The 23789-nt window shown below is 51.0% G+C and overlaps 7 protein-coding genes across 7 annotated transcripts; 5 read left to right on the forward strand and 2 right to left on the reverse strand.

The window, feature by feature from the left end:
- Positions 1-389: 389 nt before the first annotated feature.
- BCR37DRAFT_399866 (linker histone H1 and H5 family-domain-containing protein) lies at positions 390-1529 on the forward strand. The gene is made up of 4 exons (XM_040871786.1): positions 390-711; positions 795-868; positions 916-989; positions 1053-1529. The coding sequence occupies exons 1-4, from the start codon at positions 490-492 to the stop codon at positions 1319-1321; spliced, it is 639 nt and encodes a 212-aa protein (XP_040723842.1). The 5' UTR covers positions 390-489; the 3' UTR covers positions 1322-1529.
- Positions 1530-1680: 151 nt separating this feature from the next.
- On the forward strand, positions 1681-5444 carry BCR37DRAFT_394192 (uncharacterized protein; the record flags this gene model as incomplete). The annotated part of the gene is made up of 2 exons (XM_040871423.1): positions 1681-1802; positions 1841-5444. 2 exons carry the CDS (start codon positions 1681-1683, stop codon positions 5442-5444), a joined length of 3726 nt encoding a protein of 1241 aa, XP_040723843.1.
- Positions 5445-6093: 649 nt separating this feature from the next.
- BCR37DRAFT_333258 (putative siderophore biosynthesis protein) lies at positions 6094-6711 on the forward strand (the record flags this gene model as incomplete). The annotated part of the gene is made up of 1 exon (XM_040867093.1): positions 6094-6711. A coding segment is annotated over one exon (618 nt), but the record flags the coding sequence as incomplete, so codon positions are not given.
- An 890-nt stretch (positions 6712-7601) lies between these two features.
- Positions 7602-10073, forward strand: BCR37DRAFT_349654 (amino acid permease-domain-containing protein; the record flags this gene model as incomplete). The annotated part of the gene is made up of 1 exon (XM_040867939.1): positions 7602-10073. A coding segment is annotated over one exon (2472 nt), but the record flags the coding sequence as incomplete, so codon positions are not given.
- A 956-nt stretch (positions 10074-11029) lies between these two features.
- BCR37DRAFT_394195 (uncharacterized protein) lies at positions 11030-15344 on the reverse strand (the record flags this gene model as incomplete). Its single annotated transcript, XM_040871424.1, has 3 exons — positions 11030-12486; positions 12536-12731; positions 12783-15344. 3 exons carry the CDS (start codon positions 15342-15344, stop codon positions 11030-11032), a joined length of 4215 nt encoding a protein of 1404 aa, XP_040723846.1.
- A 275-nt stretch (positions 15345-15619) lies between these two features.
- On the reverse strand, positions 15620-16615 carry BCR37DRAFT_349732 (uncharacterized protein; the record flags this gene model as incomplete). Its single annotated transcript, XM_040867949.1, has 1 exon — positions 15620-16615. The coding sequence occupies one exon, from the start codon at positions 16613-16615 to the stop codon at positions 15620-15622; it is 996 nt and encodes a 331-aa protein (XP_040723847.1).
- A 3969-nt stretch (positions 16616-20584) lies between these two features.
- BCR37DRAFT_94983 (uncharacterized protein) lies at positions 20585-23453 on the forward strand. The gene is made up of 2 exons (XM_040872538.1): positions 20585-22884; positions 22927-23453. The coding sequence occupies exons 1-2, from the start codon at positions 20634-20636 to the stop codon at positions 23337-23339; spliced, it is 2664 nt and encodes an 887-aa protein (XP_040723848.1). The 5' UTR covers positions 20585-20633; the 3' UTR covers positions 23340-23453.
- Positions 23454-23789: the final 336 nt, after the last annotated feature.

Genomic DNA, 23789 nt, shown 5'->3' on the forward strand with positions numbered 1-23789 from the left:
TACAGAAGCAGTAGGCCATGAAGTATTGTCACAGAAGCATTGCTGTGGAGATGTGGAATCAAAGGTATTTTGAGCTAATGCTCAACCAACTCAGGCTTGTACAAGTAGTGCGAGCAGCAACAACGGCTTTGCGGCTGCTTCCATGTCACTCATAGTGCTCCTGACGCTGAGATCGAGCTAAAGAGGACCTGAATCAGGTCGAGAACAGTGCTGTGCAGCCTGTGCCCACTGCCAAAGTGAAGCAGCCCAGCGGCTGTCAGCTTGGAAGTCGGACCTGCTTGACAGTGCTTGTTGAGGCCTGCCCGAATTGTGCAACCAGACAACGAGACGCGCCAGGTTCACAACAATGTCAAACAAATCAAGCTGCTCGAGCCGCCGCCCAGTTCCCCCCTCCAACAACACAACACCCACAAGACCACTCACTCAGATACACTGGAGGCCATTACTCAAACCATCCAAGCCACGGCAGAAGCAATCAAAGACACACTCATGCCGACCAAGACTACCGCCGCCAAGAAGGCCTCGTCGCCTGACCACCCGACCTTCCAGGTCATGATCACGGAAGCCATCACTGCGCTCAAGGATCGCGCAGGCTCTTCGCGTCAGTCGCTCAAGAAGTACATTCTCGGCAACTACAAGGTCAATGAATCGCTCTTTGGCAAGAACTTCAACCGCTACCTCGCTGCTGGTGTCGAGAATGGTCACTTTATGGTATGTTTACCTTTCTCAACAAAGTCGCGTCGCGCACTTTTGTCCTTTGGTGTGAATCGAGCGCTTACACGGTCTTCCATTAGCAACCTAAGGGACCTTCTGGACCCATCAAGCTCGTCAAGAAGGAGTCCGGCGCCTCGTCTGCTGCTCCAGCGAAGTGAGTCTTACATTGCGCTTACAACAACAAAAGCTAACACCGCTAAGGAAAGCGCCCCCAAAGACAGCTGCTGCCAAGACTGCCGCTAAGAAGAAGGCACCTGCCGCTAAGAAGGCAACGCGTAAGTTACCCCTCTTCGAAGCAAAAGATCCAAAAACCCAAATGCTAAATGGGCTCCTCTTAGCTTCCACAAAGACCAAGGTTGACGTTCCAGCCCGAAAGAAGGTAGCTGCCGGCACCAAGGCTAAAACTGCCAAGGCGAAGGCCCCTGCTGCCAAGGCTGTTGCTAAGAAAGCTGCTGCGCCGGCCAAGAAGGCTGCTGCTGCACCAAAGAAGGCCGCTGCACCCAAAAAGGCTGCTGGAGGCAAAGTCGCCAAGGCAGCACCCAAGAAGAAGGCTGCTCCCGCTGCAAGCAAGGCCAAGAAGCCAGCTGCAAAGAAGGCTGCCAAGTAGAGCAATGCTTGGGCTTGCAGACACCGCCGCGCTTTGGCTCTTCGCTTGCTCCTGAGGTGCTTTGATTTTGTTTTGATTCCAGTTTGTTCGAAGGGAGGAGGATTGCCTGAGTATTTGACTTATCGCGCGGTGCTGCAGGATATCTCAGTTGGGCGCGACTCGCTTTGCAGATGTACAGGAACTGTATGTATATAATACCTTTACCGTGTCTCTTTCTCCCAGTGTGACTGTCTATTTTCCCATTGAGGCGCATGCTGTGGCTTGAACCGTTTTTGACACGCGCAGCATAGTGCCTACACGACGAGTCTACTGCAGGGTCTTACTTACTTGCCTGCTCTCTTGGACAGCTCTGCAGCAATATGAGGCTGATAGAAGGATGCCTGCTGTTGGGTTTGGGCATCACTGTAGACGCATACCAGCTCAGGGCCAGTCTCAAGGGCCCATCGGGCTTCTCACCACCCTCCTTACCAGCAGAATACGTGTATGTCCTTCTAACTATGGCGCCCAGCTGACATGCAGAGAGACGCTCTACCACGTCAATCGACAAGCTTATTGTGACCTTCTCAAAGACCTGTCAACATCACCTGTCATAAATGACAAGCCAGAAGCGCAACTAGCAAATCTACTGAAGCGATCGCACTTGACTGATCAGGAACGCGGCCTAGTCAAGCTTTCTCTAGCACTGCATGAGTATGCACCAGCAGCGACATTCAACGGAACACTTCACAACTGCACGGCGAATCCACAGCGTGTCGTCTACACTGACTTCACCACGCCTTTCGTCTATGACGCAGAGACTCAGGTCGGCCATCTCCCTCCCGGTGCTGCTCAAGAACCATTGACAATGACTGGGTATGGTGCACATCTGGCCCTCAAACGGACAGATTACCTTGTCATTGACGACTCCAATAAAATGTCAGATGCCTCAGATGATCACAAAGTGGTACCCCTTACGAAAGAGCAAATCAAGCGGATAGGTTTGCGTGCTGCAGCGCGTGTTGTCAGGTCAGACAATCCACTGGATGAGCTAGAGGATGTTTCGCAAAATTTCCCTATGCGTGCTCAAGGGCTTCTCAAGTCGAGCATCTCGAAGGAACTAGAGCAGGAGATGAAGGGACTGAGAGAGTTGGTGCGTGGCGATGTCTTTCTGATCAATGGTCGTGAAGTCGAGACGAGCCCAGAGAAGCTCATGCCTGCATTACGCGCAGAAGCAGCACTCGCATCAGCAATGCATAAACTTGGCTTGAACCTGACACAGATTGTGCATTTGCTCACTTTGGATGTTGTTGGGGTTGACCACGTCGACCGTTTCGAAGTACGTAACCCTGTGGTCGTCTATCTCAACGATCTCGAGAAGGACGACATGTATGAAGGCTGGCGAACCGATGTTAACATTTTCATGGAACCCCTCATGGCTGGGCAATTGCACCAAATCCGTCGCAACTTTCACACAGGCGTCGCTTACATTGACTTGACGGATGAGATGCATGTTGATCTGCTGACGAACTGGATGATGCTCATTACCCGTGGTATCCCCATTCGTTGGGGTTTCGTTCCTGCTGGCGAAACAGAATTGCAGCGCAATCTCGGCAATGCGTTCCGAGAAATCTTCAAGCATGGAGGTCTCGAGCAAGCTTATGAATTCATTGCTGGCTATACAAGAGGTGGCGATCTTGAAGGGACCTATGCCATGTTTCAGAAGAAGCTGAAAGGCAAGAGTCTGGCTGATTTGGCAGATCTTGGCAGTTCCGAGTACGATGAATTTGCAAAAGATTGGATTGAGCGATTTGGCAAGGACCGTATCTACATCAATGGACAAGCTGTCGTTCGCGATGAAGCCTTGATGCAACGCCTCTCTGCAGCTGTTCGGGACGACACAATGTTTGTACAGGAACGCATGATTGAAGGTGGTGTGGAAGATTCAGGAGACTTGCAAGACATCTTTCTGGATGGCGCACAGCTTCGATTCTCTGAAGCTCTCTTTGGCGAGCGCAAGTACATTACGCTCCACGAGTACCAAGCTCAGCCAAATGCCGGCAAGTGCAGTCGCGACACCGAAATTGTCTTTTCTGGTGAAGGCTGGCCAGACTTGTCCAAGATGGAAGAGCTTGCGGAAAAGCCATGCTTGTCGCATGTGGATGGTCCGCGTCGCATGATTGTTAATGGTCGCATTTTTGAGAAGCTCAGCTTTTTGGAAATGCCAACGATGATGGCACAGGAACAGCGCGAGGTCATCAAGTACAAGGATGCAGCAGCTTCTGTGGGGGCTTCTTGGTCGGTGGCACTCTTGACGCTTATTCGGACCTCAAAGCGTCTCCTCAGAACTTCTTTACCTCCCTTTGTGTCGACTGACTTGTCACACTTTGAAGTTGGGCGTGAACAGTCGAGCACTCTTGAAATCAAGGTCTTCTTGGACCCTTTGTCAGAGAATGCCCAGCGATGGTCGACAATCATCAAGAGCCTTTCCAATCTACCAAATGTCTTCATCAAAGTCCACATGATACCCAAGTCGGGACTGACAGAGTTGCCACTGAAGAGATTCTACCGTTATCTCATGCCAGCAGAGCCTTCCTTTGCGCCTGTTCATGTTGACTTTAGTGGCATGCCATCCGATTTGATGGTCTTTACACTGGAGCCTTGGAATAGCTGGGTCATTGCTCCTGTGTCTGCCATTGAGGACCTGGATAATCTTCATCTGGGCGACCGCAGCATCGACGCCGTGTTTGAGGTGACACACATCCTTGTTCAGGGTCACGCCAGAGAAGCCAACACCACCAACCCGCCGCGCGGTGCTCAATTGGTTTTGTCCTCGGGAGATGGTGTATCGCAAGCTGAAACAATCATCATGGCCAATCTTGGGTACTTTCAGCTCAAAGCGATGCCTGGTTCGTGGCAGCTTGCACTCAAGGAGGGCAAATCGGACGAAATTTTTGAATTGCAATCCTCCGTCCGTACTGTGCACGTCGACAGCTGGGCTCCCAGTACCCTGTATGTACGTCTTGCTCGCAAGCCAGGTATGGAGAAGGCAGATGTCCTCGACGACAAGCAAACAGCAGGCAAAGGCAGTCTCTGGTCCAAGGTGTCCAACATGGGCAAAAAAGACACAGCACTCGTCAAGAAGCACGCGGACATCAACATCTTCACTGTGGCGTCTGGTCACTTGTATGAACGGTTCGTCTACATCATGGTTTCTTCTGTCATGGCACACACCGACAAGAGCGTCAAATTCTGGTTCATCTCCAATTTTTTGAGTCCCCAATTCCGCAAGTTCATTCCACATCTCGCAGAGCGACTTGGTTTCGAATATGAGATGATCACATTCACTTGGCCACACTGGTTGAGGAAGCAGACCGAGAAGCAGCGTATCATCTGGGGCTACAAGATTTTGTTTTTGGATGTCATGTTCCCTCTTGATCTTGAAAAGGTCATTTTCGTCGATGCTGATCAGATTGTCAGAACCGACATGATTGAGCTCGTCAATGAAGACCTCAAGGGCAAAGTGTGGGGATACACGCCTATGTGCGATTCGCGCAAGGAGATTGAAGGCTTCCGCTTCTGGAAGCAAGGTTATTGGAAATCATTCCTCAGAGGTAAGCCTTACCACATCTCGGCGCTCTACGTGATTGATCTTGTTGCCTTCCGTGCACAAGCAACAGGTGATCGTCTTCGCCAGCAGTATCACGCCTTGTCTGCAGACCCAGAGTCGTTGTCCAACTTGGACCAAGATTTGCCGAATCATCTACAGGCGCAGATACCCATTCACAGTCTCAAGCAGGATTGGCTTTGGTGCGAGACTTGGTGTTCAGACGAGTCACTGGCGACCGCCAAGACGATTGATCTTTGCCAGAATCCCATGACAAAAGAGCCAAAGTTGGATCGAGCGCGAAGGCAGCTGCCAGAGTGGAACGAGTATGACCGCAAAGTCAAGGGCTTCGCAAAGCTTGTTGCTGAGCGTGAAGCAGCCGGCGGTCAGGAGGGGGATGACAGCATGGGCAGTATCACGGTGGACGTTGATGCGGTCGGCCAAAACCTGGAGATGAAAAAAGACCAGCTAGGCGATGAAGCAATGACTGGGTCTGATGGTGGTGAAAAGGCCACAAGGAAAGGTCACGACGAGTTGTAGACACACGAAGACAGGCTTTTCTAAAATGATGAGTTGCGGAGTGCAATCTGACAATCTGATTCGAACGTTCTCCGCAATGGACTAACCTCAGCAGCCCAGCTGCAGCTTGACCAAGTCCGCTGCAGCTGTTGCCCTACTTGTGCCGCCAGCCATGGAGAGGATAGACAGTGACGAAGCCTCATTCAGAAAGCTCATGGAAGATCATGAGCGTATGGGCGTAGGTGGGCGCTTCAACTTCTACGACCACCAGCCACAAGATCAGGCAGAAGCCGCGCAACACGAGCATATCATCGGCCATGACCACCTCAATTGGACGACAAAAGCAGAGAGTTGGCAGAAGCTGCGTGCGACCCTGAAGGATGCAATCATCAAGCGCAAGCACGGCGGTGCCACCGAAGTGCAAGCTGGAAAGCCGCAACCCAGTCTGGAGTATGAATGTCATGTCTCAGGCCTCGAGGATGACACGCCTCTACTTGATCTGCCTGCAGCTTTGGTTCCGAGCAACAGAGTGCCGAATGGTGACGAGGAGTCTTCCATCTATCGCTTTTCTCTGGCTGAGTATTGGCAATCCAGACTCTTGCATCTCGGCTTCAACAAGTTTCGCAATGAAGAGCTCACAGTGGTCGCACCAGTACTGCCGCAAAAGCTAGTGGTGACAAATGGTAGGCGGCATCCACAGCGACCGCCAAAAGCGTATCCAGGGGAACTCATCTATGCGCGAGTGATTGACATCAATGGTTCACAATGCACGCTGGAGCTCAAAGTTGCCAGTATCAAAAACGACCTCAAGCACTTTTCTGAATGGCACAACTCGGATCGCGTGAACGCCTTCTGGGGCGAGCGAGGAACTGCGGAACAGCACAAGGCATATCTCAAGAAGCAGCTTGTCGATCCGCATGTCATACCAGTCATTGGTCACATTGACGGCACGCCTTTCGGCTATTTTGAGATTTATTGGGCCAAGGAAGACAATATTGCACCATTTGCTGATTCTCATGATTATGATCGAGGCTTTCATGCACTTGTCGGTGATACACCGTACCGTGGGCCGCACGTGGTGTCGCATTGGATTGCTTCATTGACGCATTACTGCTTCCTGGCAGATCCCAGGACAATGAGGGTCATGTTGGAGCCGCGAGCAGACAATGATAAGTTCATCAACTATCTCAATGTGTCTGGATACTGTCGGGAGAAGGACTTTAACTTTCCTCACAAGCGTGCAGCGCTCATGACAATTTCGAGAGAGCATTTCTTTGAGAGCCATCCGCCGAGGTTTTGAGGTTCCGCGGCGAAATATCAGATCTTGAGTTAGTCTCGAGTATATAGACAAGGTTCACGTCTCAGTCACCTCTTTGCCAATCACACCGGTATTTGTAGCTCACAAACTATTGCTCAAGCACGCTGCTGGCTATGATGAGCGCAAGGCATGCACAAGCGACATCACGAAATCTTTACATCACGAATGTCTTAAAAGACTCAGATCAGATCAGACTATCGACCTACAGGTGATTTTCATTCATCTTGGCTTCCACTCCGCCTTGTAGGCCTCTCAGTCGTTGGACGCTGGCATGCTTGACGAGAAGCTTGGGAATGCAGCCTTGCGTCCGTCATCTACGACAGCACAATTTCTGCGTCTAGAGTTGCTGGAAGCTCCTTTGATATTGCTTCCAAAGCAGATCCCAATCTTCCTGTGTACCCGAAGCGACTGTCTCCAGAAACATGTCTTTTAATACGTCAGGAATCGAAGGCAGAGGCGGGTCCGACCTCGTATGCCTATGAAAATGCTACTGCGGCGAGCTGAACGTAGATGAGAGCACTGCCGTACTTTTGTTTACGCATGCCGTGGGTCTCGCGCTAGTGCTAGCTGTTTCAGCGTCCAGGTGTCAGGATACCGACTGGAAGTTTCGTTCCATCTGAAGCTCCCCTGCTGTGCCACAATCACGAACACGACCGCGACGTCCAGCGGATGTGCATCTGCCAGATACGAGTGACTTGTGCTAGTCCGTCTGCGGCTCAATGCCTTTTCTCGCCAAAGCCGGTGGGCAGCTGGACGAGATGACCACACGCCTATCGAGAAGACCGCGCGATCCCGACAAGCCGACGACCCCGAAGCTGACATGGTTCAGCAGAAAGCGACGCATGTCTATGCCCGGCTTCATGGGCCCTGCACTGGAATATACCACCACAGATGATACAGGTACCAAAGCTACTGCACAGAAGCTTGATACATTCAAAGGTGTCTTTATGCCCACGGCGCTGAATGTCTTGTCGATTCTCATGTTTCTGCGCTTCTCGTTCATTGTCGGACAAGCAGGATTCTTAGGTACGATGAGCTTGTTGATCGTTTCGTATGCTCTTGATCTACTCACAGTCATGTCCATCTCTGCCATCAGCTCAAATGGTACGGTCCGCGGTGGTGGCGCTTATTACATGATCTCACGAACGCTCGGTCCAGAATTTGGTGGGTCCATTGGAATTGTCTTCTACATTGGCCAAGTGCTCAATGCAGGCATGAATATTGTCGGATTCTTTGAGCCGCTCGTCGACAATTTTGGCAAGTCTGCCCATGCAGAACACGGTCATGGTTGGCTGCCAGATTCCTTCTGGTTCGTCTTCCTGTACGGTTCAGTAATGTGCCTTATCTGCTCAATTGTATGTACAGGCGGCTCAAAGTTCTTCTCGCGAGTTAGCATCGTAATCTTTATGTTGCTTGGTATATCGACCTTATCCATCCCCTTCTCAGGCATTGTGCGGTCGATCTTTGGCTTGCAAGCACATGCCTGGCAGCCCTCATGGGAGACCATCCGGGATAACATGTTTGCACATTTTACAAGAGGCGCAGCTGGCTCAGAGTCAACACAACGAGAGACATGGCGTTCGATCTTTGGGTTACTTTTCCCCGCGACGGCAGGCATCTTTGCTGGTTCTGCTGACTCTGGCCAGCTCAAGGCCCCAAGCAAGTCAATTCCTCGCGGCACTCTTTATGGACTGTCCCTGACATTTTGCTTGTACACATCAGTCATTGCTGTACTTGCGATTGGTGTTCCCCGAGCTCACTTGTACAAGGACCTGATCATTCTTCAACGAATCAATTTGACCAAGTACCTTGTCATTCTTGGAGCACTCAGTACTGCGACCTTTTCGACGCTTTGTGGTATCAACGGCGCCGCCAAGATGTTGCAAGCTATCGCACGCGATGACGCCTTTCCATTCCTGTCTGTATTCAAGTATGGCACAAAGGCCACCAACGAACCTCTTCTGGCTATCCTCATTACCTGGCTCTTCACTCAACTTGTGTTATTTGCGGACATCAACATGATTGCATCTGCCGTCACCATGACCTTTCTCCTCACGTTTGCTGGTATCAATTTGGCTTGCTTTCTGCTGGACGTCTCCAGTGCGCCCAACTTTCGCCCAAGCTTCCAATACTATTCCTGGCATACTGCCCTCCTTGGCTTTGTCTGGTCATTCTTGACAATGTTTTACGTTGACGGTTCCATTGCATCGGCGGCCTTTGCCTTTCTCGCCACCTTGTTCCTCATGGTTCACTATTTTGGCGCACCAAAGAATTATGGTGATGTTTCGCAAGCACTCATCTATCATCAAGTTCGCAAATTTTTGCTCCGACTTGATTCCAAGGAGCACGTCAAGTTCTGGCGACCACAAATCTTGCTCCTTGTAAATGATGCTCGGGCGAACCTCAATCTCATCAAGTTCTGCAATGCTCTGAAAAAGAGCGGCCTTTACATCCTCGGGCATGTGCTCATCACGGACGATTTTACCAAAGATTTGCCAGAGATGCGAAAACAACAGACTGCTTGGGCTCGCTTGGTGCAACTACTCAAAGTCAAGGCATTTGTGCAAATTGGAGTCAGCACAGATGAAGTATGGGGAGCCATGAACATGTGTCTTTCCAGCGGTCTTGGCGGAATGAAACCGAACATCGTCGTGATGTCCTTCTTCAATATGGACACTTATCGCGAGGATCGTGCGGCATCACAGTCGATCGGAATGAAGAACATGCCAAGCGAAACAGGGACTTCTGCTACAGAGAGGACGAGATTGCTCAGGAGCGACTCGGAAGAAATACAAAAAGAGCGCGACTTTCTGCCCACAGACGTTTGTCGCAAGAATCCCCCGATTGGAATGCAAACGTATGTCAATATCGTCGAGGATGTGATTGCAAGCTTCAATCTCAACATTGCCCTCACTCGTGGTTTCAGTAACCTCGTGTTTCCGGAGGAGTCAGACAAGCAGTATATCGATCTATGGCCCATCCAAATGTCTCCGGCAACAGGAGCTGATGCAACCGGCGAAATTCTCAGCACAAACTTCGATACATACACCATGATTCTGCAAATGGGCCAAATCTTGCATACTGTACCAAAGTGGAATAAGGCTTTCCAACTGCGAGTCATGGTATTTGTCGAGTACAAAGATGATGTCGAAGAGGAGCGCCGTCGCATACAGTTGTTGCTGGACAACTTGCGCATTGACGCAAAGCTCGTTGTTCTGACACTCGACAACGGCATGTTTGATGGCTATGAGGTTTGTGTCAAAGATTGTAAGGAACCACGTCGTCTCAGACCTGTTGAGGAAGCACTACACTCACAGAGCTGGTGGAAGGATCGTCACGCATTCCGTTCTGCTTATCCCGCGCAAAGACCACGCAGCCACTCCTTCTCACGTCAGTCGGGGGAGCCTGAAGGTGGCATTGCGGTCACTAAACGTCGCATGAGCCAGCATTTGCAACCGTACTCAATGCCCTTAAGTTTCCGCACAAACATACCCATGCCGCAAGGCGATGAGAGCAGCAGTGACGAGGACGACTTTTATGAGCCAAGCAGTCCAGTACGTGCTGATAGTGAGATGCAAGTCGAGCATATACCGCAAAGTCGCGCGAGAGGTAAGCTGCGCCGGCAACCCTCGCGATACCCACAGCAGAGCTCATCGAGTCTGCACGGATCAGATGAGATTGCAATTGATGATGATGAGCAGGATGAACAGCTCGACAACTCGTACAACAAGACCAAATTTGACAGTACAATGCTCTCTGCAGTGATGCCTGATGTGCTAGATCACCCAGCTGATGTCACAGCTGTCCAAGATGTCGATGGCGACGATGGAGATAAAGTTGGCCCGAGCGTCACATTTGCTCCTGATCCGCAGTATTCAGACCGGCGTCCTCACGCCGGTCTTTCGTTCAATGACATGCCACCCAGCGCACAGCACTACATCATCAATGAGATGATCAAGTCGCAGTCGAGCGAGACAGCGGTCATCATGACTACGCTTCCACCTCCAAGTGCGGAAACGTACAAGGATCCTGAAGCTAGTGAAGCGTGGTTGGCGAGTCTCGACTTGTTGACGACTGGCTTGGCTCCTGTTGTGCTAATACACAGCAAGAGCTTGACTGTCACGACTGCCTTGTAGATATGTAAAGAGTCGATGACATACAGAAACGATCAAATGAAGAACAGACATATGTAATGCACAGTCTATAGACTTGGTGACACGCTGGGCTAGAGCAAGTGAAGGCTAAAGAATACAAGTGGGCGAGGCTGAATTGGTAAGGGTCCAATTGCTTACCGACCCCCAGGAGGCTTTACATCCACCGTGAAAGCCCAACGACCTTCAGCAAGCCCACGTGCTGTGTCTGTGAGGAAGACCTCTCGCCGGGCGCCGACATACACAGTTTTGTCGAGGACCTGGTGCCGTAGCTTGGCAACTTCCTCTTGGATGATGGGTCGCTCACAAAGCTCTGATAGCTGCTCCACTGCGAGTTCAAGGTCCTTCTGATTGTCCTCAAACAACTCAGTAGCGTTGGTTCTCTTCAGATAAAAGGCAAAGGCGTACGTCCATTTGAGAGTGCGCCTGCAGACAGTCAGGGTGTCTACTGCCGTCTTGAGAAATTGCACCTCGATCCATGACATATCAGAGGTTTTCTGAAGCTGTGACATTTTGCGCTCCGTGCGCACATACAATTCGCGATCCAATTTCGCAGATTGTTCATGGTTGGCAAATCGGTTGTAGTAGTGCAAGTAGCGCTCGAGACTGGCGCGAGATTTGGCTTGTGTGTCACGCGCAGCAGCACCGTCCTTTTCTTGAAATCGCCCACAGTTGTACCAAGAAGATCCGTGATCTGCCCAAGTGCCCATGCACACCCAGCAGTACTCATATTTGCATTTTCGACACGTCATGTGATTGCAACCACCATTCTTCTCAGTGGTAGTGGTGCATTTTGGGCACTCTTTTGTATTGGCTGAGATCCAGTTGGACGTTTCACTGTCGTCTTCACACTTTTTGAGCCAGATCTTGACGATTGGACAGATGCACGGCTGATGCTCATCAAGACCACAGCCGAAACAAAACAAGTGACCCTCAGCACACTCGACAGACGGGATGCGCAGAGCTAATTGTCGTGAGGGTACGTTACACTCGATGGCGCACTCGCATTCAGGTGCGGGGCACCATCTGATGTTCTCGTGGTCGTCAACATAAACACGGTCCAGTAGTCGTTGATAGCGGCTGAAAACATCGGACTCCGTCAATAGCCTGATGCTTGATTCGAGCAGCACGAGTTTGCACTTTTCGCCAGGGCACACGAGACGGCGCACCTCTCCTTCCTCCACAATCTTCTCTTCTAGGTAGCGTGTGTAGCAGTCGAGGCAGAAACGATGGCCACATTCAAGAGAGTAGGTTACTAGTTCGCCATCGTCGCAGCAGATTGGACACTCAAATTCCTTTAGCTTCTCGATCTGCGGCGCACTGGTAGCACTAGGGACACCCGCTGCCTTCAACACCGCCTCAGAATCGTCCATGAAGCGATCGAGCAGCTGTTCTTGCTTCCACTTGAAATGTCGCAGCAGGATGAGAGCGTGCTCCTCACTCTGCTCAGTCAGACTTGTGACTTGCGCCGCTTGCGCACGCTGCGCCGTATGGAGTGCTTCTGTGCTGAGAGACTTGTACTCGACCTCATAATCCTTGCGCTTTGACTTCTCGTCCACTACTTCCATACCAAATCCATCGTCTGATTCCAGCTCTATGGTGGCGGTGAGTCATTTGCAACATGAGTGGGGGTTTGCGCTTACCTGAATCCATTTCAAAGTCGTTGAAGGATCCCTCATCAGAGAGGTCGCTCATCTCTGAGTCTCCAAGGTCAGACATGACGGCAGTCAGTGAGCGCACCGGCAAAACAGGGAATGTGTATGGGTGTGCCGCGGTTGCTTGATGGGTATGAGACGCGACCATGACAACAATCAGATGGGTGACTATGCAAAAGCGCAACTATACAAACAAGTTCATCGCCTCGCTCACCAGCTTCAAGCGCTGCCTGACATGCCGCGGAAGACCAGCCTCCAGTACATGCTCCTCTGTCTGACCAGTTTGGGTGTCTTCCAGGTAGCACATCTTCGTAGTGGTGTCCAGTCTGACAATCGTGCCTTCAAGCAGATAGAAAACCCAGCCACCATTCTCCTTGTACCGCTCACACCATCCAGTACCCTCGACGAACTTCTTCTCCACACGACTTTGCGCTCTGGTGGGTAAGCTCATACTTGACAGTGCATGGGGCGTGACACACTCTGCACCGAGCGCCTCGTAGCATCGATTGTACCACATCATGGCAGTACGCACACTTTCCCTGACTCCAACATCCACCGCGTCAACAGGTCCCTTAAAAAGCACAGCTTCCCTGTCAGCGACCTTGACGACTTGCGTGGCAGGGTCGAAAGCAACTTTACGTCCCTCGGCAACGAGGACCACTTCGAAACTGTCATTTTCATATAGCCGCGACCGTGCATCTGCAGCGTTGATGGCAATCCGAATCGTCTTGCTGCGTACCAGATTAACAAACTTTGATGCAAATCGATAGGCGAGCAGATGACGTGCAGGCAGATCTGCCAAGTTAAATGTCTGTAGCTTGCCGTCTGTTGTGAGTGTGATGCGCGTGCCGTCCGACGAAATGCTGTATTGCTGGCCGCCTTTTGCCAGTTCCACCGTGACACTGCCATCTTCGAGGATTGCAAGATTGCCATGCTTGCTCGATTGCGACGCTGGCTTGAGACCGGTCGTTTGGAATCGATATTTAGTAATAAGCGCAAGAGACGGATCCTCTGTGTTTTCGTTGGACCGCTTGGCGTATTTCTTCTCCTCTGCAGACTCTCTCGCCTCATCCTCCTTGATGATCTCCTCAACCACATTCTGCAAAGGCTGTAAGCCAAAACGTGTCCGAAGAGGAAGCGCGCTCTGTTTAACTGGCGACGCACTGAATCGATTCAATTTGCTCGGCCGTTCAGTTGAAGTGCGCCTTTGGTCCGACACCCAGCCTTCGCCGGTCTTATACGCATCATGCAACGGCTGCAGTCCACTGAATGAGCGACTTTTGCGAACGACACGACGCCGATCTTCTTGGTCCTCCTCAGCATGTCCAAAACGCGTACGCCTTCCAACACGACGATAAGCATCTTGCGTCATTGCTTCCTGTTCACGAGGCCAGTACCGTTCTCGAGGCTCCATCTCAGCATCTGCTGCAGAATGAGCACGTCTGTGACTACTGAGCGGTCGTCTTGGTGGTTGTAAATCCGGTTGTGGGACCATTTGCTGGTGTTTGGTGAAGCCATGCGGATCCTCATACGTCGTCTCGCGTTCATGTGCGAAACGATCGTCTTGCATGCTAGGATGAGAATCGCCTTGTCTCGGTGCAGCAAGTGGCCAATTCGCCTCCTCTCGCAACTCCAACGATGGTGCACGTTGTTGATTGACGAGATGACTATAGCCTTGTCTCTGAATTTTACCCAGCAAGTCTGATAATTTAGGTCGCTCTCGATTCAATACATCCACAAGCTGCGATTTCCTGCCGGGTGTATGATACGGTACGCCAAGGTTCACTGGCAAGATATTTGCGCCACGAGAGGTATAGCTCTCCAATGCAAAAGATGGAGATAGTGGTGAGATGCCCATATCACGCTGTGCCGCTGCTGCTAAGAACGGATGTGCCATCATTTCAGCAGTAGTCAAGCGTCGTTCAGGGTCGATTTGCAAGATTGCATCCACGAGACTCTTGACATCTCGGCTCACACCGCGTGGGAGGGGTCGATAGGCGCCTTTTGCAACAAGCTGTAAAGTTTCTGAGATTTGGTCTCCTTGGAATGGTGGTTTGCCGGTGAGGAGTGCAACGAGGATGCAACCAAGTGACCAAACATCCGACGCAATGCCATAAGGTGCGCGATTAACGATTTCTGGAGAGATGTAGTTGGGTGTTCCGCACATGGTCATGTCTTGATCTGCCGTTGCGTCGCGTAGTTTTGTGGCTAGCCCGAAATCAGCAATTTTGACCTGTAGCGTGTCTGTCAGCAGGACATTGCTGAGTTTCAAGTCGCGGTGCATAATCTCATTCAGGTGCATAAAGGAAACTGCTTGTACAAGGGATAGAAAGAGCGGGCCGGCTTGTGCTTCGCTCAGCCCAGTTGGATAGTTCTCCTGAAGATAGGCAAACACCGTCGAGCCTGAACAATACTCTGTGCAGATGTAGATATGCTCGAGATCTTCAAAAGAATGCTCAAAGCGTACAATGGCAGGATGTGGTGGTAATTCGCGATGCACGGCAATCTCATCTGCAACGCGTTGCTTGCGTTTCGCTGAACTGAGGAGTGTCTTTTTGATGATTTTAATGGCGATGACTTTGTTTTTGAGAGGTCCACGTAAGCCGTGTGCTTTGAAGACTTGCCCAGTGGCACCTTGGCCGAGTTTCTTGTCGATGCGGTAGTCATCTATACGGTCGCCTGCTGTGGATGCATTGTTGTTGTGCTCGCCATAACGATGCGCCGATGGAGTTGTGCGTGTGTTGCGTTGTGGTGAAGAAGGAGTGTAGGCTTGATGCCAGCGACGCGCGTCTAGCATGTCATGGAGGTGCCAGACTCCAAGAGCGGACCGTAGATGGGTGGTTGTAGGTCGCTGGATCTGTTGGGTCGTGTCCACTCTTTGTGCGCAACTTTTTGTCAACTTTGGCGACCGGCACAAAATAATGATGACAGGGATGATCCATTGCAAGAATTGAGCAGGTAGAGTATTAGATGATTTACTATAGATCGTGACGAGCGTACGCTGTTCGAAAAAAAGGAGCATATACGCATGTGCGAAAGACAGACTTCAAGTCGACCAGGAAACATATTCCTTTAGACATTGTGAGTCGTGTGCTCAACAATTGGTGCTGACACAGGTGCACCTGCAGAAGCAGTAGGTGTAGTGTGTGTTCCTGTCGCTGCAACGGGTGCAACACCAGCACCATGACCCATCTCAGAATCCCTACGCAGGTCCTTCTCGCGGACGTGTGTGGATTGGTTGACGAGGTCCCAACGCTTCTCATGGAGGCCGAGACGGTCAAGGCCGATACCACGGTGTCCGATGAGGAGCCAAGCGCCAAAGACAGGCTTGGCGAGGAGATCGAGAACACCGTAGAAAACTGCTTCACCATCTGAAGAAGTGACATTGCCACCCTCAGAAAGACCCCAAGCGATTGGGTAGAGGGTCCAGAGGAAGGCAGTCCAGATGGAGATACCGAGGAAGACACGGTGCACATCAGAACCGAGTGCCATGGCGCGCTTCCTAGCAGTGAAGATGAGGACGTAGGCGACCCAGAAGAAGGCAAACATGCCGAATGTCCAGTAGCCCCACTTGTAAGATGAAGGAGTCAAGGCACCAAGAAGACCAGTGACAATCATAATCTCGTCCATGATGATGGTGAAGATGATCTCAGACCATGGCATGCCAGCAAGCAAGAGCAGGTCGAGGAGGAGGAGGGGTGTCGTTACAAACCAATCAATGTAACGTGCATAGAAGACTTGACGGAATGGCAGGTTGCTGTAGTTGGCAAACTCAACGGCAATAGCAACGGATCCGAGGTTGGAGGCCATGGTGAAGTAGGCGACTGCAGCGACGGAGACGATGGCGATGGTGATGTAGTGGAAGACACGCTCCCTGGGTGCGACGCGAGTGGCCATGAAGGTGAAGGCGAGGGCTGAGGCTGTCATGACGGCGAAGATGGCCCAGTAGAAGGAAGAGCCATCGTCGTCAATGGCTGAGACGGAGGAGAGGTCTGGGAAGTGGTTGTCGCCAGGGAAGGCTGAGTTGACCTCGACTGCGTTGTTGCGCTTGACGAAGAGCGAAGACATGATAAGTGAGGTGTATAGATCCGCTTGATGGCAGCGCTGGGCCCTGTGCTCCTTTTTATCCTCTTTGCTGGGTGTTGTAGCTTGTGGTTACGTCACATGAGCGCGGCCTCTCCTCCCGCCGATGCAGGGCAACACTACGCGACCAGCCATAAGGGCCCTCATCAGTCTTTGCTCCTGCTCAGACAGCCCGCGAAGTGCCGCCGAAGCGCAAGCAGGAGGGCCTTGACTCCGTTGATCTTCTGCTGACCTCATCTTGTCGCCTGTCGACTGTCTTGAATCTGTACACCTACAAGTTGCCATCTATACACTCCTTATCTCTTCACACCGCAGAGAACGACACTGACTCGTGGTCACATGACACCTCGAACGGCGAGTCCGCTGCAATGCGCACGTCCCCTGAGGATGAGACTCTGGTGCGCATCTGAACAAACAGACGCTGTCGTCATGCCATGATCGACGACCTGACTGTGTGGAACAGTGGGAGTCCCTTCACGACACGGTCCTGACTCCTCAGCTATGCCCGGTAGTCTTGCCGACCTCGGGATGCGGCTTGTAGGCTACCCACTACTCCTGTCATCGGTGCCGTACGTGCCGACGAAGAGCCCTTCAAACTCAATATCCTCACCTGCAAAGGAAAAAAAAAAGAAAAGATGCTGATCTACGATCTTAATGACGTCGTTCCGTTCCTGAATAGCTTGATAAGAGGCAAGTTTGACAAATAGGCTGACTCATATCACTGAGCAATGAGCATGCCACAAGCAACCGGATATGCGACGGGCTTGATGTTGCAGACTTGCAGACTGCAGTACATGCCCGCCGAGTAACTTGATCGCTACGGCGAAGAAGACATAGACTTAAGCTTACCATAGCAGTTCAAGTTTAGTAAGCATCCATTCTTGGAGCTCTACCTTCCCGGCAGCTGCTCAGTCATGTTCACAAACATCTCAGCAATGAAGTGAGCATATGTCTGAGCATCGGCTGAATGAGCCAATTCGTCATGGTGTGGTCGTGTAAAGTTCCCTCAAGCTTTGCAGGGTGCGGGCCGTTTATGCCGAGCGAACGGCACTACCAACAGCTCGGAATTGGGCAGGCATCGCTTGACACAATATTCCGAATGCTATTATAGTATCAATATCTAGGGCAGTCGCTGACCTGCTTCATGAGGCATTCAGCCAGCCGGTAGATGCCCACTGCATCGTCGCGGAAGTTGGTTTTGAAGATGGTATCGGTGGATGACCGTAAAATCGACCGACGACAAGATGCCCCGACTAGCCTGCGCTGGCAGCCTGGGCTGATCTGAAGCTGGAACACGCAATCGTCTCATAGATGACAAGACTTTCATCACGGGAATTCCAATACAATCCTCGTTCTGTGTCTGCTCTTTGTGTAGCAGCAATCAGCCTTCCCTATAGGATAGCTGGCAGGCAGCCCAGGAATCAGGGGTCAGGAGTCATCAAGTCTTGTGCAACATCATGTTGGGGGAGCATTAAAATGTAAAAGTACGGGCTAAAAGAAGACTTGGGTGTTGGGAGGGCTATAGGTATAGAAAAAGTAGTTGATGCGTTTCATGGTCGTGACGCAAAACCAAAGCAGGAGTTATTCTGGCCAGCTTGCTCGTGGTTGTAGGGCAGATGGAGAAGTAAGGTCCAGCCAAGTTCATTCTCTCATCGACCCACGAGCATTGCAGATTCATCCATGTTGATCAAGTCTGTGTCCCCTTGCTTTCTGGTCTTGTCGTTGTTGTAGTGTATACATCCTATGCGAGTCTCGTGACATCTCCTCATCGGCTCATGCTGCAGGACTTGGCTCTCTTGACAAGAAATACGTCCGTTTCTTGAGAGGACACGCGTTACTCTTCAGCTATCCGGTGGTTACTGAGTTCCATCTCTTGACGCGCTCCTAGCAAGATCGTATTAGCACATGGTATACAAAGCAATTGACCAAGAAAGGGGGCCTTACGCTGTCGAGCACGCCGTTCGTCATCTTGACGCATCTTTTGTATGTAGAGTGGGATAAAACCTGAATCAGCCGGTGCCTTGCCATGCCGTCTAGCAGGATGCGGATTGCGCGACGAGCCAAGTTGTGAAGCACCGAGTGGTTGTGCACGGACTGAACCTGCATCAGATCGTGTCGAGGAAGGTGCTGAAGCGATAGAACTGGCGGTCGAGGTAGATCCTTCACTACGACTAGCATGCGCATTAGCTTTTGTTTCTCTCGTGTTTCATTCTTTTTCTTGTGTGGAAGCACGTACTCTGATTTGTAGGACCAGCGCAGGGATCCCATACTGGCGATCGAGAAGCGTTTTGAGTGAGCACGCGCGAGCGCAGACTTGTCTTTGAGGAAATCCATCTGTTTAAAAGGACAAGAGGGGTGATTGGTTTGGTGGATTTAAGGGTAGTTGGGAAAAAGGAGGGAGCGGTTGGGACGCAGCAATGTCGTATCTGCTTGTGTGCTTGCTTACTGGAAATGGAGCTTGGTGATGTGCCTGGAGTCTCTTGAGCCGGAGCTATGAAAAAACAAAAGTGTGTAGGAAGGACGACGAAGAGAGGTGCGGGCGATGATGTTGCTTGTTGTTTTGGGTGCGTTTGAGTGGTGCCGGCCTGGCTCTTTTTCGATTGATTATAAGTGCGGTAAGGACTGGATCTGGCGCTGCGATGGGCGGGCGGTGTTGGTTTGGGTGATGCGCTGGGTGAGAAGACGGGGGGCCCCTGCTTGTGTCACAATTGAGAGAGGGAGCTGATGCTGCTGCTGCTGCTGCTGCTGCTGCTGCTTGTTTCTTGTTTCTTCTCGCTCCCTGGCTGGCTGGCGGGCGGCTTCTTCTCCTGCGCCAGAGTCCAGTCCTCCTAAATATAATCCTCACCAGACAGCACCAGCTCACTCGCCAAACCTCAACCTGACACTTGCCAACGCATACCCTTGTTTTCATCATCAGTACTACATGCAAAATAATGCCACACCCATAGCTTGCTCCCTGCTGCTTTTCAGGCGAGTGCATGCATCAACTATATCTGCTCTACTGAACCTCCACTGCACATGTGTTCTCCCAGAAGGCTTGCTTGAACTTCAATCGGACGCATGTTTCGACTTATGTCATACTAAGTCAATTGGCTGAATGCAGGCTGCATCCCCAGAAGTCGGCCCTTGATTGACCTTTGCGTGACTTTGGCTCAAGTGTGAGCTTCTACAAATACACATTCATAACTTGTTTCGTCGGCATATGTCGCTACTCCCAATGACTGGACCGACGTACCTTTGAATTGCATGGCTGTAGCATCTCTGTAGCAATATCAATGAGTCAATAAACACGAGAGCAATGGAGAGTGCCTCAATAGACCGAGAAGCCGCTAGGACGCTGTTCCATCTGATCAGCTCGCCATGTGCAACCAGCGATACACGACACAGACTGCCAATGGCCAGCTACAGACAGCCAACCTCAGACACACTATAGCCAGAACTCGTGCGCAAACGGACAAGAATCGCTCAAAGTCGAGCTAGCTCATCGACTGAGTTGATACTTCTACAGCTCTTGTTTTAAACTGAATACACTGTTACTGCTTCTGTTGTTGTCCTCTAAACACTTCATCTCACTTGCAAGGATCGCCTGGTCTGCTCTCGCTACGAGATCTGAGCGTCGTTCTCCTATGCGCTTGACAGGATGAGTAATCAAGCTATAGTCGATCCAGCACTGCTGCCTGGAGGGTTCGAAGCCCGCGATTCACATCAACAGCCAGACCTATCGCAGGATCATGCATCCTTGTGCGTACCCCATTCCCCTCTCTAGAATACTCAAAAAGCTGATTGTGTGTAGACGAGACCTCTTCTCTGATGACGAAGGTGGGCAGTCGGAGGAAGAACAGATGGGTACCTCACATAACCAGATGAGTGCCATACAGCATGAATTACGTGGTTCAGCACCATTTGGTGGTCGAAAATCAAAGAGAACCAATGTAAGCGTCGACCTCTTGTCAGCACTACTGACACCTTGATTCAGGGTCGCAAGCAACTTGCGCCAGATACAATGCCAACATTTGAAGTTGCAGGGTTACTAGGCCAAGCCAACCGATTTTATGCAGAAGGTGATCTTGAAGCTGCTTTGGCTGTCATCAAGGAGATCATTCGTATTGAGCACAATACGTTTGATGCTTGGATGCTCCTTGCTGAAATCAACCAAGCTCGTGGGAATCTCCAGAATCAACGAACAGCCTTGAGTGTTGCTGCAACGTTACGACCACGTAATGCAAAGTTGTGGCTCGACTTGATTGGCTTGAGTAAAGATCAGGACGTTCCGTTTGAGGAGATTGACGAGTACTATGGTAAAGTTGCAAAAGCTGAACCCAAGGACCTCGATATCCTGCAGGAGCGTGCACAATTTTGTGCAGAGAACGGCAGGTACAAAAAGGCAATCGATTATTTGAAGCAGGCACTATCGCGTATCCCACATGAGATTGTCATGGTTCAAGAACTCGCCATGATTTTGCGTCATGAGGAGAGGTTTGATGAGGCAGTGAGTGTTCTTGAAGCAGCGTCCAAATACTACATGCAGGAAGATGAGCGCATCCTTTTTGATTTACCGCAACTCCACATGCTCTCTGAGGCGTATGTGTTTGCCTCATCGGAAAAGCCAGCTTCTATGCTGCAGGAATGGATCAGACACTTGAAACGCATTGCACGTTGGATTCATGGTCGAGAAGAACAGACCTTTTGGGATCATCGTCAAGATGACGCCGAATTTGACGCAGACAGTGATCGACGCGCGACTGAACCATTGCATGATGTGACACTTGAAGAGAGAGATATCAAACTCTACTCACTACCACCAGAGATTCACGTTCGACTGGGACAACTTCGATTGGCGACTGGTAAAGATGGACGTGAAGAGGCAAAGCGTCACTTCACATTCCTTGATTTCGATCGCTTGGACCTGTACTGGGATCTCGTCGTTGAAACGGCGCGCTCATTGCTTGAACACGAAGAATATGAAGCATCGATTGAGTACTTTCAAGTCCTCGCGGAAAACGACTTTGCCGATCTTCCAACCACATTCGCCTATGCTAAAGCGCTCAAAGCAATCGGTGAATATGATCAAGCGCAAGAGATGCTTGAGTTTGTTATTGAGCAAGAGCCAGAAGATACAGATGCCATGGTACTGCTGGCTCGTGTGCATGAACTCCGCGGTGATCGACAAAAGGCACTTGACCTCATCAACACCGTTATTGAGGTACGTCGCGCTGAAGACGAGCAATGGCAAGAACTACAAGCTGCTCGACAATCGACAGATGACGCAGATACACGTCCACAGACCTTACAAGTTGAGCGTGAACAGCATGGTATGGAGAGTCGTTGGCAGAAACGTGTCCCGGTCTCTGCTCGTGCGGGCATCAAGCGAAAACGCGTCGCTGGAGCAGGTGGCCGAACGAGTGCTGCCAAGTATGAAGATCTTGTTGCCTATGAAACGCGTAAGCTTCAAGAAACAGCGCAGGGTATCCAACAATTGGAAGTGACGGAAACAGCCATGCTAGCTGATCAACCAGATGCAGTGGATCAGTGGATGAAAGCAGCATCGAATCTCGTGGATGATTTCCGAACCGTTGGACATTTCTTCCCGAGTAAGAAGAAGATGCCTGAAACGGGACTGGCTGAGCAGATTGTACGTGGTCGTGGTCGTCAGCGAGCTATCCAAACGGCAGAAGAGAGACTACTGGGTATGGCGAATCGTCTGCAGGAAGGCCTTCAAGTTTCGCGTGGTGGCGTTTCAGGGGCTGATAAAGCGACGCATTTCAGACAAGTGTCTTTCGCGCGCTGGCTGGAAATTTGGATGCAATATGCGTTACTGTTGGTCATCAATGATGCGGCAGGAGAGGCATGGGCATTGATGGCGATTGCTGAAATGGCTCAGCCATTTTCGAGTGATCCGTTGCTTTCGCAACAAATGCGCAAGTTTTTCTTGTTTCTTGCATGCAAGCAGGGTGATACTGAACGTGCCTCGCTGGAAGCACGTCGCTGGATCTTGCAAGCAGGTCTACAACTTGACCCTATCAGGATGTCCATGACGGCGTGTTATGGTATGGACGGGCAAGATATCTTTCGACAGTCAAGCAGTCAAAAGTTCTTTCTACGACTGATCAAGACGATGGATAAGGCACTCGGTCGAGAGGTTGGCCAAGGATTCAACAAGCAGCTTGAACATCCGCCGAAGAAGGATGTGGCTCATTTGCTCACACTCTATGGCGAGAAACTGAGTGCTGGTCGCCAGTATATTCTAGCCATTCGTGCGTACCCCTCTGACCACCCGAAAGAATGCTAATCAACAGACTACTTGATGCGCGCCGCTGGAGTCGCTGAGGAAGATCCACGTATCATCCTCAATCTCGGCATTGCATACTTGCATCGAGCCATGCAACGGCAAGTAGACAATCGCAATGTGAGCGTGGTCGAGGCATTCTCATTTTTGCACAAATACTATCGTATACGCAAAGAGTCTGGCGACCTTGCAAGCTTACAAGAGGCAGAATACAATCTTGGGCGTGCCTATCATACAGTGGGCCTATATCACCTGGCCATTCCGCGGTACAGGCGCGTTTTGGCGATGAGTGATGGTGGATTTGAGGGGCAGGAGACGAATGATTTTGTGTGTGATGCAGCGTACAATTTGGTGCTGATTATGGTAATGGCTGGACATGCACCACAGGCCGCTGCTTTGACTGAGCAGTACTTGACGATGTAGCCCTTTCTTCTATCTATCTACATTGTTACTTGAGCCGCAGTACTTGGAGCAGTAGCAGTAGTGTTGTAGTTGGCTGTCTCCCTCTCCAACCACGTGAGATTTCGCCTGTCTACGAAGCAAAAGAAAGAGAAAGCAGCAGCAGGCAAGCAAAGAAGCACACCCACAAGCAAGGTCTCACTCCATTGAGCAGGCATACCAGCACAGACTCAGCCCTCTCCTGTGTCTTGCCAGTCCCTCCATCAGCAGCCCTTACCCATTTATCCAGAGGAGCGAAAAGAAAAAGGCCTCTTTCTCTTTGCTCGTCACCCGCTTCCGTCCGCTCCAAAAACTCTCCCAACAACAAGTGTGCACAAGAGACTTCTCCCCTCGTCAGCCCACCACAGCAGATCCACCTAGCAAGGGCATCTCCTCATCTTCTCAATCCTCTTCCCGCGACTCGTCTCCTCCCGA

Source organism: Protomyces lactucae-debilis (genome assembly GCF_002105105.1).
Source record: "Protomyces lactucae-debilis strain 12-1054 chromosome Unknown BCR37scaffold_15, whole genome shotgun sequence".
Classification (NCBI taxonomy): domain Eukaryota; kingdom Fungi; phylum Ascomycota; class Taphrinomycetes; order Taphrinales; family Protomycetaceae; genus Protomyces; species Protomyces lactucae-debilis.